General features: G+C 26.8%; 3 protein-coding genes across 7 annotated transcripts; all 3 read right to left on the reverse strand.

The window, feature by feature from the left end:
- Positions 1-212: 212 nt before the first annotated feature.
- Positions 213-4,658, reverse strand: LOC122858285 (T-complex protein 1 subunit gamma). Of its 2 annotated transcripts, none has more exons than XM_044161089.1 (4): positions 4,518-4,658; positions 4,296-4,357; positions 1,027-2,164; positions 213-939 (listed from the first exon to the last, which is right to left on the reverse strand). In XM_044161089.1, the coding sequence occupies exons 1-4, from the start codon at positions 4,549-4,551 to the stop codon at positions 527-529; spliced, it is 1,647 nt and encodes a 548-aa protein (XP_044017024.1). In that variant the 5' UTR covers positions 4,552-4,658; the 3' UTR covers positions 213-526. The 2 variants fall into 2 exon arrangements, with proteins under 2 accessions (XP_044017024.1, XP_044017016.1); XM_044161081.1 differs by lacking the exons at positions 4,296-4,357; positions 4,518-4,658 and adding exons at positions 2,631-2,692; positions 2,847-3,015.
- A 6,889-nt stretch (positions 4,659-11,547) lies between these two features.
- Positions 11,548-13,765, reverse strand: LOC122858299 (arrestin domain-containing protein 17-like). Its single transcript, XM_044161103.1, has 7 exons — positions 13,341-13,765; positions 13,109-13,249; positions 12,735-12,946; positions 12,461-12,643; positions 12,174-12,382; positions 11,947-12,086; positions 11,548-11,859 (listed from the first exon to the last, which is right to left on the reverse strand). The coding sequence occupies exons 1-7, from the start codon at positions 13,453-13,455 to the stop codon at positions 11,726-11,728; spliced, it is 1,134 nt and encodes a 377-aa protein (XP_044017038.1). The 5' UTR covers positions 13,456-13,765; the 3' UTR covers positions 11,548-11,725.
- Positions 13,766-15,179: 1,414 nt separating this feature from the next.
- LOC122858363 (arrestin domain-containing protein 17-like) lies at positions 15,180-18,155 on the reverse strand. 4 transcript variants are annotated; one of them, XM_044161242.1, is made up of 8 exons: positions 17,937-18,154; positions 17,673-17,834; positions 16,929-17,084; positions 16,632-16,843; positions 16,368-16,550; positions 16,056-16,270; positions 15,845-15,990; positions 15,279-15,630 (listed from the first exon to the last, which is right to left on the reverse strand). In XM_044161242.1, exons 2-8 carry the CDS (start codon positions 17,785-17,787, stop codon positions 15,503-15,505), a joined length of 1,155 nt encoding a protein of 384 aa, XP_044017177.1. In that variant the 5' UTR covers positions 17,788-17,834; positions 17,937-18,154; the 3' UTR covers positions 15,279-15,502. The 4 variants fall into 4 exon arrangements, with proteins under 4 accessions (XP_044017159.1, XP_044017177.1, XP_044017167.1 ...); XM_044161214.1 differs by having other exon boundaries at positions 15,484-15,630; positions 15,698-15,990; positions 17,937-18,152; XM_044161224.1 differs by having other exon boundaries at positions 15,180-15,630; positions 15,698-15,990; positions 16,059-16,270; positions 17,673-18,155.
- Between the last annotated feature and the right edge of the window lie 118 nt (positions 18,156-18,273).

An 18,273-nucleotide genomic window follows, 5' to 3' on the forward strand; every position in this document is an offset into this window, starting at 1 on the left:
CAATGTTTTACTAATTATATTATTACCATACAATAAACAGGAAGTTTTATTATTTTTTTTTATTTTTATTTTATTCATTTTATTAAAATAGTTATTTAAAATAACGTAATTTTGACACTTGAATGTTATCATTGATTTTTATAAATTTATTTTATTTATTACGTAAAAATGTCAAGATTACAGAAATGCTTGATAAAATTAAAAAATAAATGTAATAAGAAGCAATGGGTTAAAAATATTTTGATCAAAATTAACAGAATATTCTCATGTTTAAAGAAAAAAACAAAAAAAACTTGACTCTGAAATGAGTATTGCATTTGTTTAATTCATTATTTAAACAAAAGTTTTTTTTTTTCTTTTAAATTATTTATATAATTCGTTAATCAAGAGTTTTATTTATTACTTTTTTTTTAACCATGAGAATCTTCCTATTTTGTTCATTATGTTAAGTATTATTTAATGTATAAAAATATCAGGACGATATTTCTATTACACAAAGAAAAAAAAAAAAAAATAATAATAGAACTTATTCCATCATAGATTCAGCTGTTGGTCCAGCTCCAGAATTTTCATTTCCATCACTCTTTTTCTTGCTACCAGAAACAATGTCATCAATTCTCAACAATAAAATTGCTGTTTCAATTGCTGTCTTGTATGTTTGCATTTTAACTGATAATGGTTCCCAAATATTACGAACATTCATGTCAACAAGTACACCAGTTTCACCATCAATACCCCATGTATTACCACCAGTTGCATGTTTAGCACGAAGAGCAGTTAGGGTACGAATTATGTTGGCACCACAATTTTGTGCAAGTGTTTTTGGTATGATATCAAGAGCTTTGGCAAGTTCTTTATAAGGCCACTGTTCAACACCAGCAATTGTATTGGCTTTTTCACTTAATTGTCTTGATACAGCCATTTCAACAGCTCCACCACCTAAAAAAATAATTAGTATGAAAATTATATATAAATTATAGAAAATTATAACAGTAATAATGTTTGTTTTTTTTTTTGTTGTCATACCTGGTACAAGTTTTGGTTCAATGAGAAGATTTCTAGCAACATGTAATGCATCTTGAAGATTTCTTTCAGTTTCATTCAATACATCTTTGCTAGCACCACGAAGAACAATTGTACAAGCTTTTGGATCTTTACAATCAGTAATATAACAAAAGTATTCATCACCCAATTTTTTAACTTCAAATAATCCAGCACCAGTACCAACATCTTCTTCACGTAATTCATCAGTTCTATTGACAACAGTTGCACCACAAGCTCTGGCAATACGATTATTATCTGATTTACGTACACGACGAACAACTGAAATTCCAGCTTTCAAAAAATAATGTGATGCTAAATCAGCAACACCTTTTTCTGTTATAACAACATCTGGCTTAACAGATATTATTTCATCACATATTTTTTTAACATGTTCTTCTTCAAGTTCTAATATTCTTGTAAAATCAGTCTCTTTCATAATTTCAACATTTGTTTGTGATTCACCTTTTTTATATTCCAATGTACAATCTAATAATACAATTCTTGGATTTTTAATAAGACGTTTCATTTTTGGATGTGTTACATCTTTATTTAACATAACACCTTTTAAAACATGACTTTCTTCAATACTACCACCTGGTATTTTTTCAACCTTGGCATAACGTTTAATATCAATTTCACGACGACCATTTTCTTCAAGTGTTACTGTTTCAACAGCATCAAGAGCAATTTGACAAGCTAATTCAGACCAACGTCCAATGAATTTTGTACCAACACAAGATTTAACAACTTCAATAAGTTTGTTACGATCTTTAACATCAAGCTCAATGCTTACATATTTTTCCAATATTTCAACAATATCTTCAAGTGCTTGTCTATAAGCACGAATTATAACAGTTGGATGCATATTTTGTTCAATAAATTGTTCAGAAATTGCTAATATTTCACCAGCAAGAACAATAACTGATGTTGTACCATCACCAACTTCTTCATCTTGAGTTCTTGCTATTTCAATCATTGTTTTACCAGCTGGATGTTGAACAGTTATTTCACGAAGAATTGCATTACCATCATTTGTCATGACGATTCCTCCCATTGGATCCATCAACATCTTCAACATGGCCATTGGGCCCATGCTTGTTCTGACGACATCAGCAACATTCTAGACAAGATTATAAGTTGTTATTATTAATAATAACAATTGATTAAGGTTTTTTATTTTTATTCATTTGTCAAGATGGTGCTTGAACAATTCATACATATAGATATGACAAGTATGTCATACATAGCTGTCAAACTGACAAAGAAATATAAAACAAATTGAACCGGTTAATCTTATGAATGATTAATCATTTTATCAATTAACAAAAACTAATTAGTGTTGATTCTAACCAAACATATTAAAGATTAGGCATTTATCTTGGGAAAAAGCCATTGATGACCCCCCACATAACCTAGCTTCAATTATGGAGCAGAAAATTGTTACCTTAATAATTTTTTAATAAAAAAATTATATTATTCAATTAAAATAGCTTTTTACACGTGGGCGTCACCGGTTTGACGCCATATAAGGTAAAATTTTTATGCAAAACACGTGTTAAAACTTGTAGTAATATAAATAATTTTACCTTTGCTGCTTGAATATTTTCCTTCTGGACTTTTCTACCGGATTCACGTTTTGTGTTCTGGCCTGTAATTAAAATAATAGATATTAGATTTAATAATGACACAAAAATAAACTAACAAACAACTCGTGATTAAAAAAACGACTAAAAATTTCTTTTTGTCTTAAGTTGTTTGGCATTTTTTAATTAAAAAGTTAAAACATTAAAAAAATAACTCACTCAGCACAACAATAGGGCCGGAGCCTCCTCCGTACATTTTGTTTATTGAATGATTTCAATGAATATTAAATGGAAATTAATACTGCAATAAATGCAAATAATTTTTTGATGACTTTTTATGGATGTGAATAAGAAAATGGTTTCCCAAAATTGAGACAGAACTGGCATATCATATAGAGTGGGTATGTATAATGCTTATAATGATATCAGCGCATGTAGCGTCCAGATGTGATACTTACACGAACATTTTTTTATCGACATGATGTTGATAATGAAAATATCCGTTTAAATTTAAAAAGTAATACAAGATATTTCAGAAACTAATAAAAAAAATTTGTTTTTCAAAAAACAAATAGAGGAAATAAAAAAAAAAATTTTTCTTTTTGATCAGGAATGTAAAACAATGCAAAAGCTATTTTACTTGTTTCATAGGCCCCCTCCAATCATTCCTGTTTTCCTGGTATTTCAGAAACTCCAAAAAAAAAATCTTATTTCTTCAAAAACTGTCAAAAACAAATAGAAATAATAAAAAAAAAAAAATTTCTTTTCCATCAGGAGAGTAAAACAATGCAAGAGCTATTTTATCTAATTTATAGATCACCTTCAGTCATTCCTGTTTTCCTGATATTGCAGAAATTAAAGAAAAAAAATTTATTTCTCCAATAACAAATAGAAATAATGAAAAAAAAAGGCAAAAAACAGAGACAAAAGAAATTCTCAAGTTTTTAAATTTTTAAATGAAAATGTATTAGTTATAAGCAAAAAAATATAATGAGTATTATTAAATCAGAGTCCAACTATAAAGAGATAAGTAAATAATTAATGTCATTAATACACGTGTCTTTTCCCAGCCACCCAAGAGGTAAGACATCTTTGGCTCGTTTTTTTTTCATCATTTGTCATGACGATTCCTCCCATTGGTCCATCAACATCTTCAACATGGCCATTGGGCCCATGCTTGTTCTGACGACATCAGCAACGTTCTAGACAAGATTAAAAATTGTCATTATTAATAAAAACAATTGATTAAGGTTTTTTATTTTTATTAATTTATCAAGATGGTGCTTGAACGATTCATACATATATGACAAGTAAGTATGTCATACATAGCTGTCAAACTGACGAAAAAATATAAAACAAATTGAACCGGTTAATCTTATGAATGATTAATCATTTGATTAATGAACAAAAACTAATTAGTGTTGATTCTAACCAAAAATATTAAAGATTAGGCATTTATCTTGGGAAAAAGCCATTAATGACCCCCCACATAACCTAGCTTCAATTTTGGAGCAGAAAATTGTTACCTCAATAATTTTTTAATAAAAAAATTATATTATTCAATTAAAATAGCTTTTTACACGTGGGCGTCACCGGTTTGACGCCATATAAGGTAAAATTTTTCTACAAAACACGTGTTAAAACTTGTAGTAATATAAGAAATTTTACCTTTGCTGCTTGAATATTTTCCTTCTGGACTTTTCTACCGGATTCACGTTTGGTGTTCTGGCCTGTAATTAAAATAATAGATATTAGATTTAATAATGACACAAAAATAAATAAAATTAACAAACAACTCGTGATTAAAAAAACGACATAAAAATTTCTTTTTGTCTTAAGTTGTTTGGCATTTTTTAATTAAAAAGTTAAAACATTAAAAAAATAACTCACTCAGCACAATAATGTTTGAGCCTCCTCTGTGCATTTCGTTTATTGAATGATTTCAATGAATATTAAAAGGAAATTAATACTGCAATAAATGCAAATAATTTTTTGATGACTTTTTATGGATGTGAACAGAGAGACACAGAGAGAAGTCCAGAGAAGTCAGAAGTCAGAAGACTCTTTGAATAAGAAAATGGTTTTCCAAAATTGAGACAGAACTGGCATATCATATAGAGTGGGTATGTATAATGCTTATAATGATATCAGCAAATCTAGCGTCCAGATGTGATACTTACACGAACATTTTTTTATCGACATGATGTTGATAATGAAAATATCCGTTTAAATTTAAAAAGTATTATACAAGATATTTCAGAAACTAAAAAAAAAATTTGTTTCTCCAAAAACAAATAGAGAAAATAAAATAAAAAAAAATCTTTCTTTTTGATCAGGAATGTAAAACAATGCAAAAGCTATTTTACTTAATTCATAGATCCCCTCCAATCATTCCTGTTTTCCTGGTATTTCAGAAATTCCAAAAAAAAAATCTTATTTCTTCAAAAACTGTCAAAAACAAATAGAAAAAAATGAAAAAAAAAGGCAAAAAACAGAGACAAAAGAAATTCTCAAGTTTTTAAATTTTTAAATGAAAATGTATTAGTTATAAGCAAAAAAATATAATGAGTATTATTAAATCAGAGTCCAACTATAAAGAGATAAATAAATAATTAATGTCATTAATACACGTGTCTTTTCCCAGCCACCCAAGAGGTAAGACATTTTTGGCTCGTTTTTTTTTCAGTGGTTTCTCCGGTAGACCTAATCCACTCTATTCACGCTTACGCTTTTCGCTCGTCTTCGCACGCTTACGCTTTTCATTTCGCTCGTTTTCCGCACGCTATCTAACTGCAGCTAGAATTATTCGTTTCGATTGCGCTCATTATGGCAGCAAGTACTGATCAGTCGACGCTTACGTAAAAAAAAAAAAATATATATATATACTTATCTATTCATGAAACATTTCTTAGCCTAATTCACTATGTCACTATCACTTGCTGTGATAGGACATTTCTAATTTTGATTCACTGTGTCACGCTTATACTATAAAATCTTGAAAATATTAAAGTCTTGAAATGTCTTGAAGTGTCTTGAGGTATATCCTGTCTGAGATATATCCTGAGGTATCCTGAGTCTTGATATAATCTTGTAGTGCTGAAAATTTTAAAATGCTGAAAATAAAAAATTCCTGAAAATATTAGGCTTGAAGTATCTTGAGGAATCTTGAGGAATCTTGAGTCTTGATAATCTTGAAGTGCTGAAAATTTTAAAATGCTGAAAATAAAAAATTCCTGAAAATATTAGGCTTGAAGTATCTTGAGGTATCTTGAGGTATATCTTGAGTCTTGCAAATCCGAAAATATCTTGAAGTCTGGGAAAACTGCAAACGATGAATTGTTGAAAATCTTGAAAAATCTTGAAGTAGATGAAAATCCAATAGCTCCAAATAGTTGATCCTCTTGTATCCAAAAATTGACCTTCAAAAAACAGCAAACGACAGAGAAGTTGTCCAGGTATTCTTCAGCCAGCATAGTGACGTAGATGTTCCTTCAAGAAGTAGTCCCTCTTCATTTTATAAATTTTTATTTATTATAGATATAAAACATCATGCGGATAGTTTTGCCAAAGTCAATATACGTAATTAAAAATATAAAAAGAAAATTTTTTTCCTAATCGCCCCTTGAAAAATGATTACCGTTGAAGCTACTACCGTGAAAAAACGCTATTTACTATGAAATATAACTATTAACATCGATTGTTTATTCATTACGGTCTAAATGATAGTACTCGAACCAACAGTAAAATAAATCATTTCAATAGCGTGTAATTCAAAACTTTATCGGCAAACAATAACAAAGTAAAATTGAACAAGCAATACTGAAATAACCTCGTCAACTCTGCTCCGACTCCCCGCAAGCTAGACGAAGTGACGGCAATGCCTGAAATCGTAACTTCCACGGGTGACGAACTCTACGCGAAAACTCGGTCCTGTCCCCAACAGCCTTCAGTATTGATGAACCTAGTACTAAGTTACCGTCTCTCGACTCGGCGAATATAATTTAACGTAAAAAAAAACTACAGTTATAAATTAATGAAAAATGGCAAAAACTTGCTCTTATCCCCATGATATTGATGTTTTTTAAAACTAAACAGATAGTTTTAATAAATATAAGTAAAAAAAAAATGTTATAAAAGAAGCAGCAATCCCACCAAGAAGTTGTCCAGCCAGTCTTCCATCAGCAAGTATCGATGAAAACCCGATGATCCTCTTGCTCAACGACAGCTGGAAACAACAAAGTCTTGAAAATCTTGAAATATCTTGAGGTCTTGAAAAGCGGAAATCACGAGAAAAAGTTGTCCAGGCAATCTTCCATCAGCATACGCACGTCGACGAAAAGAATATGACCCACAGAAAACAACAAACGACCAAGTCTTGAAAATATAAAATATCTTGAGATCTTGAAAAGCAGCAATCACCCTGTAGTCTTTTGTCAGCATAACGATGTCAATGAAAATCCGATGATCCTAGGTCAGTATCCAGTGATCCTTGTATCCAATAATAGTCGACTAAATATATATATATATATATATATACACACACATACTTTTCACACATGCATACACTTATATTTAAAATATAATTATTTAATTTGATAGGGCATTTTATAAACTTAATTCACTATGCCACTATCACGCACGATGATTATTTTCCGCTTTCACTGGGTCACTTGAAATAAAAAAATCCTGTAAATATTAAAAACGTAAAAATAATAAAATGCTGACAATTATAAAAATCTGAAAAACACAATAATCCTGAAAATAATAAAATCATGAAAATATTAAAATTCTGCAAAATATTTAATCCGGACAACCTTATGAACCTGGAAAACACTAAACTCTGAAAAAAAATAAAATCCTGAAACAAAAAAAAAACCTAAAACATACTTGAAAATTTTATTATTATTTTTTTTGGAAACGTGCATTCGATATCAAATAAAAAAAATACATCGCAAATGGAAAATAGGGTGATAATTTATCTATTATAAATTATCACGATAGATAATAATAAATCCTAATCACCCCTATCTACTCGGTTTGAGCAAGACAGGGTCGATTCATTTTGACTGTTACACTACTGCCCTTTAATTTGGCTCAAAAAAATGAAATATATTTAATAAAAAAATAAGTCAAAATAAATCTAAACAACACAAATCAAATAATATGTTGGAACGACAAGAAGCTTCAAAAAAATATAGCATACATTTTTTTGAAACCTCAAGGATATCGAAGCACTTTTCCGGGATAGGTTAAAAATTACAACTAGTCAGTATTGTGATCTAGAGGAACTTACTTTATGACAGCAAACAGCAACAGCAAAATCATCAAAAAAACAGCAAGGTAGTCTCCAATAATCCTCTCAGCATAGCCATGAAGAAATTGTCAAAGTAGTCTCCAATACCCAATTCCAATCTAGTTATAATGATCCACTCAGCAAATCCATGAAGAAGTTGTCAAGGTAGTCTCCGCAATAATCCGATCCCAGCCTGGTTGATGATCCTCTCAGCAAATAGCCATGAAGATGATGATCCATGCACCGATAATCCCAAAAAACAGCAGCAGGAACTCTTCTCTTTACCACTATCTTTACACTCATACACTTTTTCACAATAAACACTTATATTCACTAATTCATTAATCACACTTTCATGATTTTCAACCGAACTCACTATATCCCGATGATCACCCGAACGATTGAACGAATATCTCAGTTTAACCCGGAATAAACGACGTTTAAAAAAAAAAAAAAATTTGATTAAAAATCTTTTAAAATACTACTTGTTATTTCATGATAAAAAAAACAAAAAAAAAGCTCAGCTATTAATTGAAAAATTAAAACTCTATTTATATGACAAATTTAAAAAATTCCAACTGATGTGTATTTGTAGGGAGTAATTTATTTTATAAAAAAACCTAAAACATACGATTTACAATTTAAAAAGTACACATCAACTATGAAGGAGCTCCACACGGTGTATCCTGGGTAATGTCAAGAAGATTGTACACATTGTCGTTTCAGAAATTTGTATCACAATGAATGAGTTTAGAAGCGTTTTACATGAAGAGCAAAATCATGAATTAAATGACATAGGCGCCTTTATGTCATCGAATTCATCATCTTGCTCTCCTTGTAAAACGTTTAAAAACTCATTCATTGTGATACCCATAACGGAAAAAAAAATGTGTACAATTTTCCTGGCATTATCCAGGATACACCGTGTGAAGCTCCTTCATAGTTGATATGTACTTTTTAAATTGTACTCCGTATGTTTAAGTTTTTCGATAAAATAAATTACACCTTAAAAATACGAATCGGTTGATATTAAAAACCACGAGGCTAAAATGACTAAATTAATTATTTAAAATTTGAGTAAAAAAAAATGAAAATTTTTTTTTTTTATCACGAAAAAACAAGTAGTATTTTAAAATATTTTTAACGAAGTTTATTAAATTATTTTACCGGATGAAAAACTTAGAAAATCAAGAAAAATTTTATGACGAAATACCGTGCACGTTTCGAATATTATTTAAAAGATATTTTAATTCACCAAAAAAAAATTTATTAATGATAAAAAAACCACGAGGCTACACTTTTAAAATTATATTAATTAAACTTTTATTTATTTTAATCTACCGAAGAAATCATTTACAATTATTTAATAACCGCAATTTTTTTTTCTACCGATAAACCACGAGGCTGCACGTGCAGTAGTATACGGAATAACCAAACTTTGTGCTATTCACTCCGCAAAGACTGTCGACTGACTGACGAAACTTGTCTAGGACTGTCGACTTTATACGATGACTAGAGGTCGCTATTTTCTATGACTCATCTGCTGACGTGCAAATGACAAAGAAAAAGTTAACACCGCAAAATGTCCAAGTGAAAAAAAAAAAAAACCGCGTGGAAAATAAATTTCTGAAACGCGTTTTCTTTTTTAATTTTAAAAGTAAAATTATACACACTTATTCACTATTACATTTAAAATCGCAAATAAAATAAATTAACTTATCAAAATATATTTCGTAAATTTTTTCCGACCAACAAGTATTAATTTAACACGTTCACTTTTTTTTTTTTATAATGGAAAATCGCGAAGAAGTTTCACATGGCAATTTTAAAAATTTTTAACTAAGCTATTTTAACGAACTGAAAATTTTTAGAAGATATAAAAACACTTTGCATACACGAAATTTAAGATCAAATAAAATAAATCAACTAATTAAATTATATTTTATAAACTTTTTCCAACCAACAAATTTAATTAAATACTTGTACTTTTTTTTTTACAGTGAAAACCACGAGGTTGTCTGTACGCGATAATGTTAAATGATTCTAACCAAACCGTAAAATTCCGGACGAATGAATTCTTAAAGAACGTTTACCCCGCAAAGACCAAAGACGAACTGACTTGTCTAGGATTGCTAGAGGTCGCTATGAGTTTCTATGAGACAGGTAAAATTTGGAAAACATATGCTTTGCACAACATTCTGTCCATATGTAAAAGATAAAAATTTTAAACAGCACAACCTTCAGATAAAAAAAAAAACCATGTGCAAAAACATCTTCTTAAATTCTTTTTCTCTTTATAAATTTGAAAAATAAAATTATTTTAATTATACAAATTATTATTAATACATCAAATAAAATACGAGTATACTTTGTACATATTTTTTTTAAATTCAAATCACAAGTAGATATTAGAATAAAAAAAAATCTAAAAAAATTCCTTGAAATTCATAAAAAATATATTATTTATGTTCTTTCATAAATTAAGATAGCTATTGATTTTTTGAAATAGCTATTCAATAATAAATTGAGCCTAAATTATGAATAACAATAAAATTAAATTAATTAATAATGAAATTTACTTTTAACAATGAAAATAATTTACCAACTGTTTAATAATAAACTGTATTTTTAATAAAGAAAACAAATTTACTTAGATAAAATACATGACTCTTCTTTATTCTCATTCAAATTTATACCACGTGATCATTTTTTTATTTTATTTTTCATTTTTTAAGTGTACTTAATGATGGATAACTTTACTCTGAGCAGCCACGGATCATCACGCATCAAATTAATTCAAAAATTAAATGTACCATCAACTCTATCAACGGTTAACAATGTAGTCTAGGTTAAAACATTTATGAAAGTTGTGATACCCAATTTATTTCTTTATATAAATTGTGCATGATACTTTCTTGGCTTTCTTGCATGTTCTATACAGTATACTCTTGATACACTGTACGGATTTCCTATGTCACCGCATACGGGTTTGTTAAATCAATTAGAAAAAAAATAAGGGGCAGATTAATTTTTTCACAGGACTACAGAACAGGCAAAGGGGTATTTTATTTCATTTCCAGTTTACCTCTCCCCTTACTTGTTCTCCTGATATTTCAAAAATAAATTTTATTTTCGTGAAATCAATTAGAAAAAAAATAGGGGAGAGAGTAAAATAATGCAAGGTTTATTTTATCTATTTCATAAATCACCCCCAGTCATTCCTGTTTTCTTGATATTCGAGAAATCAAAAAAAAAATTATTATAGAACACCAAGATTGACTATTGACGAAATTATATTAAAAATTACTTTTATTTAATTGAACAATTACCATGCAGTCAAAAAATAAAAAAAAGAAAATAATTTCCTATTTTATTAAAGTGTGGATGATAAAAATATTTTTAAAAAGTTTAAGTAATCATCATATGAATTAATTGTATGTACTGACAATAGCCGCAAGCGTTAGAATCATCCATTGATTGACCAATTAATTTTCATAAGAAACACTTTTAAATCAAGGCCACTCATAACGTGATGCGTTAAATAACAAACGTTATTTTAAATAAAAACTAAAAAAAACAAGATAACAGCTAGTGATAAATAAATTGAGAAAAATATACAAACAAAAAGTTGAAATGAATATATTTATTGGTGATAAACTTCAATGATAATTTTTTTTTTTTTTTTTTTTTTAAATAAACACTATTTATAATTGAACAAAAAAAAAAAAAGAAAAAAAAATCGAAAAAAAAGATAGATTATTTTTAGAATATACAATATAATTTTTTTACCATCAAATATTATTTTTTAAGATTTTTTAAATTTATATACTGGATATCTTGGTGCAAAATGTTGATCATTTTCTATAACATGTTCACCATCTCCAGCTTCTTTGAAACTTTTTCTAACAATACATATTGTTTCATCGTATGATGGTTTAGCTGTTGAATAAAATAACAAATCAATTAGCACCAATTACACTTGTTTATTATTGTAAAATAATAAATATTAATTGTTTTAATACTCACGTAAATTTGGATAATTATCAGATGCTGGAAACAATGGTGATGCATCATTTGTATTTGAGACTGGTAAAATTTTTGAATGAAATTTTTCCAAAGGTATTGTGCCAATAATTACTGGAGTATTATTCATCAAATTTGCATGCCTGTTAAGTAAAAATATTAAATTAAATTTAATACAATTGAAAATTAAAAATACTATATATAAATTAATTTTAAAATTGTCAACTTACAATCCATGAGCACATGCTTCAAGTTTAACATAATATTCAATATCAATCAAGCTACAATTTGTAAGATTTGATGGAGGTATTGGTGGAACAAGAATTTTTTCTTCATATGTATTTTCACCTCGTTCAATTGGACTAATGTCAGTCTCAGCAACAACAATTTTATCATGTCGAATTTCTTTTTTTGGATTTCTAACACGAAAAGTAACTTTCTAAAACAAAAATTAAACAACAATTATTAATAATTAAACAAATAATATTTATGATGCTTTAAAAAATTTTACACTTACTTTTACCAAACTTAATTTTATTCTTTCAATGATAACACCAGTATCATTATCAATATTAATTCTAATTGGTATTGTTTGACCTGGTACGTATCCTTTGACTGGCATTTTAATATTAACTCTCATTGGTTTTGATCCATAGCAAAAATAGCCAAATGTTTTGCTTAATAGTTGATCAACAGGTTCCTAATTATTGAAAAGAAAATACAAATATTATTGTCATTCAAAATGGATGATAAATAACAATGATAGATTAAATATTATTTAGATATTTTACCAATGCTTTTTGATCTGTATTTAAATTATAATCTGATAAAATTGTAAATGCTGCTTTGACTTCTTGATCAAATTTTAATCCATGATCAAGAGTTGCACTAACAGTGTAACGTACACGACCCCATTTGTGTTCAAATGAACTGGGCAATTTATTTGGAAGTTCAAATGTAAATGGATAAGAATAATCATCAGCTGAAAATTCAATAGTTGGACCTAAAAAATAATTAAATATATAAATATTTAATTTTATAATTTAACTTTGAAAAAAGCCAATAAAATATTAATTATAAAATGATGGGACAAAAAAATTATCCATCTTAATTATTATTATTCTTAAAATTATATAGAAAAAATTATTTAATAAATAATAATTACCAAATGCTGAACCAAGAATATAATATTTATAATGCATATATTGTTCTTGACCAGTGAGGGTGACTGCTCGACTCATGGTACCACCACTTTCATAAACTGCCCACGTTGTGATAGCATCACCTTTTACTGTTAATTTAATACCTTAAATAATAAAAAATAATAATAATTAATATATATGTAAAATAATCAAATAACCAATTGATTGATTTATTTAAAATAATAATAATATTACCATGCACTTTTCTTGTTGAATTAACACTGAATAAAATTTGGCCAGTTACTGTTTGTCCTGGATAATATGTATTTTGTGGATTATCAAATACAATTTTAAATTTTGTCAAACCCATTTTGATGATTATGTTTTTTTTTAAATAAATAATTAAACTATATATTAATTTTTTTCAAGTATATTTTAAATGAAAATCAACGATATAACCTTGCAAGATTTTTCACAATTTTCTAGAAGAAATAGTTGATGATTATTGATGCACGTGGGCACACGAGTGCACGAGAACACCTGTATACCTGCTAGAGAACTAAGTCCACTAAACCTAACATCTAATTGGCAAAATTTAGTGGGAGAATCTTCAACATAATAGGCTAGTTTAAACCAATAATAGACGTTTTAGTTATATATTTGTTTCAAGTTGACTTTCAATAACTTACTGGAGTAGGAATAGAAAATGATGATGATAATAACATCGTCACTGATAAAATTTAACTTACACAATGCTTTTGAAAAAATATTATTTTTTTTCTAATGACTTCTTTATTTTTATATTATTCGAAATATTTATTTTTATATATATATATATTATTATTAGTTTTATTATTATTTTTATTTCAACTTAGTAACAAAATTATTTGTATATTTTATTTTTATTTTAGTGATAACTGATAAGATAATTTTTATTTTTTTGTGGCCAAACTTTTTATAGAAATTTATTTATAATTATTTATTTTTCTTTGTATTATTTAAAACTTAATTTTTTTTTTTTTTTTTATAAATTTAAATTCAATTCAAAAGTAAAATTAATTTTTGATGATGTAATTTTTTGATAATTATTTTTAAGTAATTGGAGGTGTTGATGGAATCAATTTATTTCTGATTTTACCTGAAAAATTATCACTTGGTTTTGGTTTTTTTTTTGTTCGTTTGTCTACATAAAATTAACAAAGGGAATATTTTTCTCTAAATTTAAATTGGTGTGTTCTATTTAACATTCAAATATCTATATTTAAAAATTAATAATTAATTTATAAATATTATAATAAAAATAGGATTATTGAATGACTATTTTAGTTTTTAAAATAGTATAAATACTAATTTTTTCTCAGTATCAAATTTTAAATAAATCTAAATTAATTCTATTATTTTTTTATTTGTAAAATGTAAATTGAATTTGTCGAATAAAAATGACTAATTGATTGTCAACGAAAAATCTGATTAATACTATTTAGCCCGAAGCAAATGATAAAAAAAAAAAGAATTAATTGCAGATTATTATTGTAAAACATATTAAAAGTTTTACTAAATTATTGTTCATCAAATTTTTGTATTTATGTTATAAAGAAAAATAATATTTTGATAAATAAAATATAAAATTTCGACATGATAGAAATAAATAAGATTTTTTTTTTAAATACCAATACTCTCGATTTTTGGATGAGGTCAACATTAGATACGATAGTGAAGGTTGTTTTTGATTTTTAAATTACTATTTACTAAATTTGCTGCGTAGTTTGTTAAACATCACATGAAAATGGCTATAAATATCACCAGGTGATATTTTAATAACAAGACCTTTAAAAAAAATATATAAAATTGATATCCATAATCATCAACATTAATTTTTCTTTAAACTATTATTTAAACAAAAAAAAAAAAAATATTTCAATTTGTTTATCAATTTACCAAAATTATGCCGAGATAGAAAATTCAAAATGGGTCAAGGAATTTACTAATCCCCATCTTTTTCTAAACAGGTTTAGAAAAAAAAAAAAAAAAGTGATGGGATTCCTATTTATTGGAAGGTTGAAGATGACACAATAATCAAAGATAAAAATAATATTTTTATAAATATAACTACTTGATTATTCATAATGAAAATAAATAAAAATAACTAAACAATAATAATATATTTAAAATAAAAATCGTTAAAAATACAAATGATTAAATATTTAATTTTATTATTATTTTGTAGATATATAAAATAAAATTTTAAAACAACAAATATTGACAAAAAAATATAGATATATATATAATTCAAAAATACATCAAACATAAAATGATAATAATATTTTTTAAAAAGCGTATTTATTAAAATATTGACTTGAATAATTTATTAATATTGTGCGTAAATAAATATATATTTTAATTGAGACACATGATGTTTACGATGAAAATTTATAGACTGGATAACGTGGTGCAAAATGATTATTATTTCCAATGACATGAAAATTTTCATTATTTTCACGAAGGCTTCGTACAGCCCATCCAGCTTCTTCATATGATGGTGGAGCTATTTAAATAAATAAAAAATTTAATCATTATTTGTATTAATATTTAAATGACATTTAGGTACTCACGCATGTTAGGATAAATATTAAGGGATGGTTGAGTAGTTGGATTGCCAGTGTTATTATCAAGGGGTGGAGGTGGTGCTGTTGGAGGGACTGATGGATAGCTACCATCAGTTGTGTTTGTAAAGGCAGGGTATCCACTCGGATACCCACCGTATGTTGGATCAGCCAATTTGTCTTGATAATCATTTCCTTTTTGTTGATCAATTTTATTAACTGGTGGTATAATACTGGATTGATAATTTGCCAATGGTACTGTACCAATGAATACCAAATTATTGCCTTTTAAATTTCTATGCCTGTACAAATAAATAATACACAAATAAATTTATAATTAAATACAAAAAAATAATCATTAATTTACCACCATCCTTGAGCTACTGCTTCAACTTTTAAATTATATTCCAAATCAATTAAACCACAATTTGTAAGATTTGATGGTGGTAATGCTGGTATATCTAATGTTTGTTCATAATCAGATGTTCCACCAGCTTCAACTGGACCCTTGCTTACTTCAGCTATGACAATTTTTTCACGTCGTGAACATATTCTTGGATTATTTGCTTTAAATGTAACAATCTAGAAAATTTATTAATGTCATATTATTATTCATGAATTTAAATTATAGTAATTTAAATAATTTATTAATTTTTATTTCATTAAAATTAATATATACCTTTCTTAGAATTAATTTAACAACTTCAATAATCACACCCGATTGATTATCAACATTAACACGTATTGACATTGCTTGACCTGGTACGTATCCTCTCACAGGCATAGTTACATTGACTCTTAATGGTGCTGAACCACAGCATAAACAACAAAATGTCTTGCTTAATTCTTGATGAAGTGGCTCCTTTATGTTGTAAACAAATATGATTTAGATATTAAATAATATTAAACGTAAACAAATAAATAATTAAATAAATTTATTAACCATTGCTCGTCCTTCACAATTGAGATCCAAGTTAGCCACAATGCTAAAAGCTGCTTTGGTTTCTTGATCGAATTTCCATGGACGATCAATAATTGCTTTGACTGTGTATCTTATGTGTCCATAATCATGCTCAAATGAACTTGGCAAGCTATGTGGTAATGAAAATGTAAATGGATAAACATGTTCACCTGGTGGTAATTCCATTTCACTGGCTGAAAAAAAAATTTCATTATTTTAATATGTCTTTCAAGGTTTTAAAAAATTAGTACAAGTGTTTTATTGTCATGTCTCATTTACCATTTGCAGATCCAAGAAGATAATACTGCATGTTAAAATATTCTTCATGGCCAGTAACTGTTTGTGATTCATTTTCATATCTTCCTTCATGATTTTGCTCTTGTCTGTCAGTTGCCCAACATGTATTTGCTTCACCCTTTATTTTACAATTTATACCTAGAAAAAAATATATATATTCATTAAGTAAAATTTAATCAAGGCCAAGTGTACAATAAGTTTTAAAAACAAAAGATTTTTCAACAACACTAAATATACGAGGGTGTATTTATTTTTTTTTAACTTATATTTTATGAAGCTATTTTTAATCTAAAATTATACTCTACTAAATTTTACAAAGAACTTGTTTTTACACTTGTTTAAAGTTAAATATATTTCATATTTTTATAAAAATAAATTACTTATTTATTTTATTATTTTTTCTCATATAAATCAAGAAGGTAAATTTTTTTTTTTTTTTTTTTCGATTTTTATATTAATTTACTGTGGGTGGATAAAAATTTCCGGAAGTCTTGACCTCGGTATTTTTTTCGATTTGCACACTTTCAACATATTTTATTAGTGTACATATATATAGACTTGATACACCATTACACTTGGAAATTTAACAACTTTACAAAGCCTTGAATTTAATAAAAATAATATATAAAATAAATTGATAAACATTCCATTTACTCCATCATTATTACTACCAACAATTATACAATTTATCAACACTTAATTTACTGAAAAAATAAATAAACTTACCGCGTATTTTTTTGGCTGAATTAATTTTGATGACAACACGCCCGGTTACTGTTTGACCAGGGTAATACGTGCTCCATGGATTGTCAAATATAATTTTAAAATCATCCAAACCCATGTTAACGTATGTACTTGTTTATCTCAAGTAAATTGTAAATTTAATCACTGTTGTAATAATAATTATAAGACAGTTAATTAACTATGTACATTGTACACTAAGAATTTTCATGTATGGTTTTTATTTTTATTCACCAACAAATATCTTACTTGTTTCTATATTCAGCCACTCGTTGTAAACTCATCTTCCCCTTCTTAGTTCTTACTTACTTTTACTATTATTATTTTATATATACAATTTTTATTTCATTCGATTTTATGTATTACGATTGCGCATGTCTTGCAATTATGAATACGATGATAAATGATGTCATAGTATCAATTTTTATTACCACATTTAATAAACAAATTTTAAATATTAAATTAAGATAATTTTCATTTTAAAATTTTGTATAATGAATTGAATTTTATATAATAATAAATCATTTATAAAAAATAAATAATTAATCAAAATAAATATAAACAATTAATTATTGATTGAATATAT

Source organism: Aphidius gifuensis, linkage group LG1, assembly GCF_014905175.1.
Source record: "Aphidius gifuensis isolate YNYX2018 linkage group LG1, ASM1490517v1, whole genome shotgun sequence".
Lineage (NCBI taxonomy): Eukaryota > Metazoa > Arthropoda > Insecta > Hymenoptera > Braconidae > Aphidius > Aphidius gifuensis.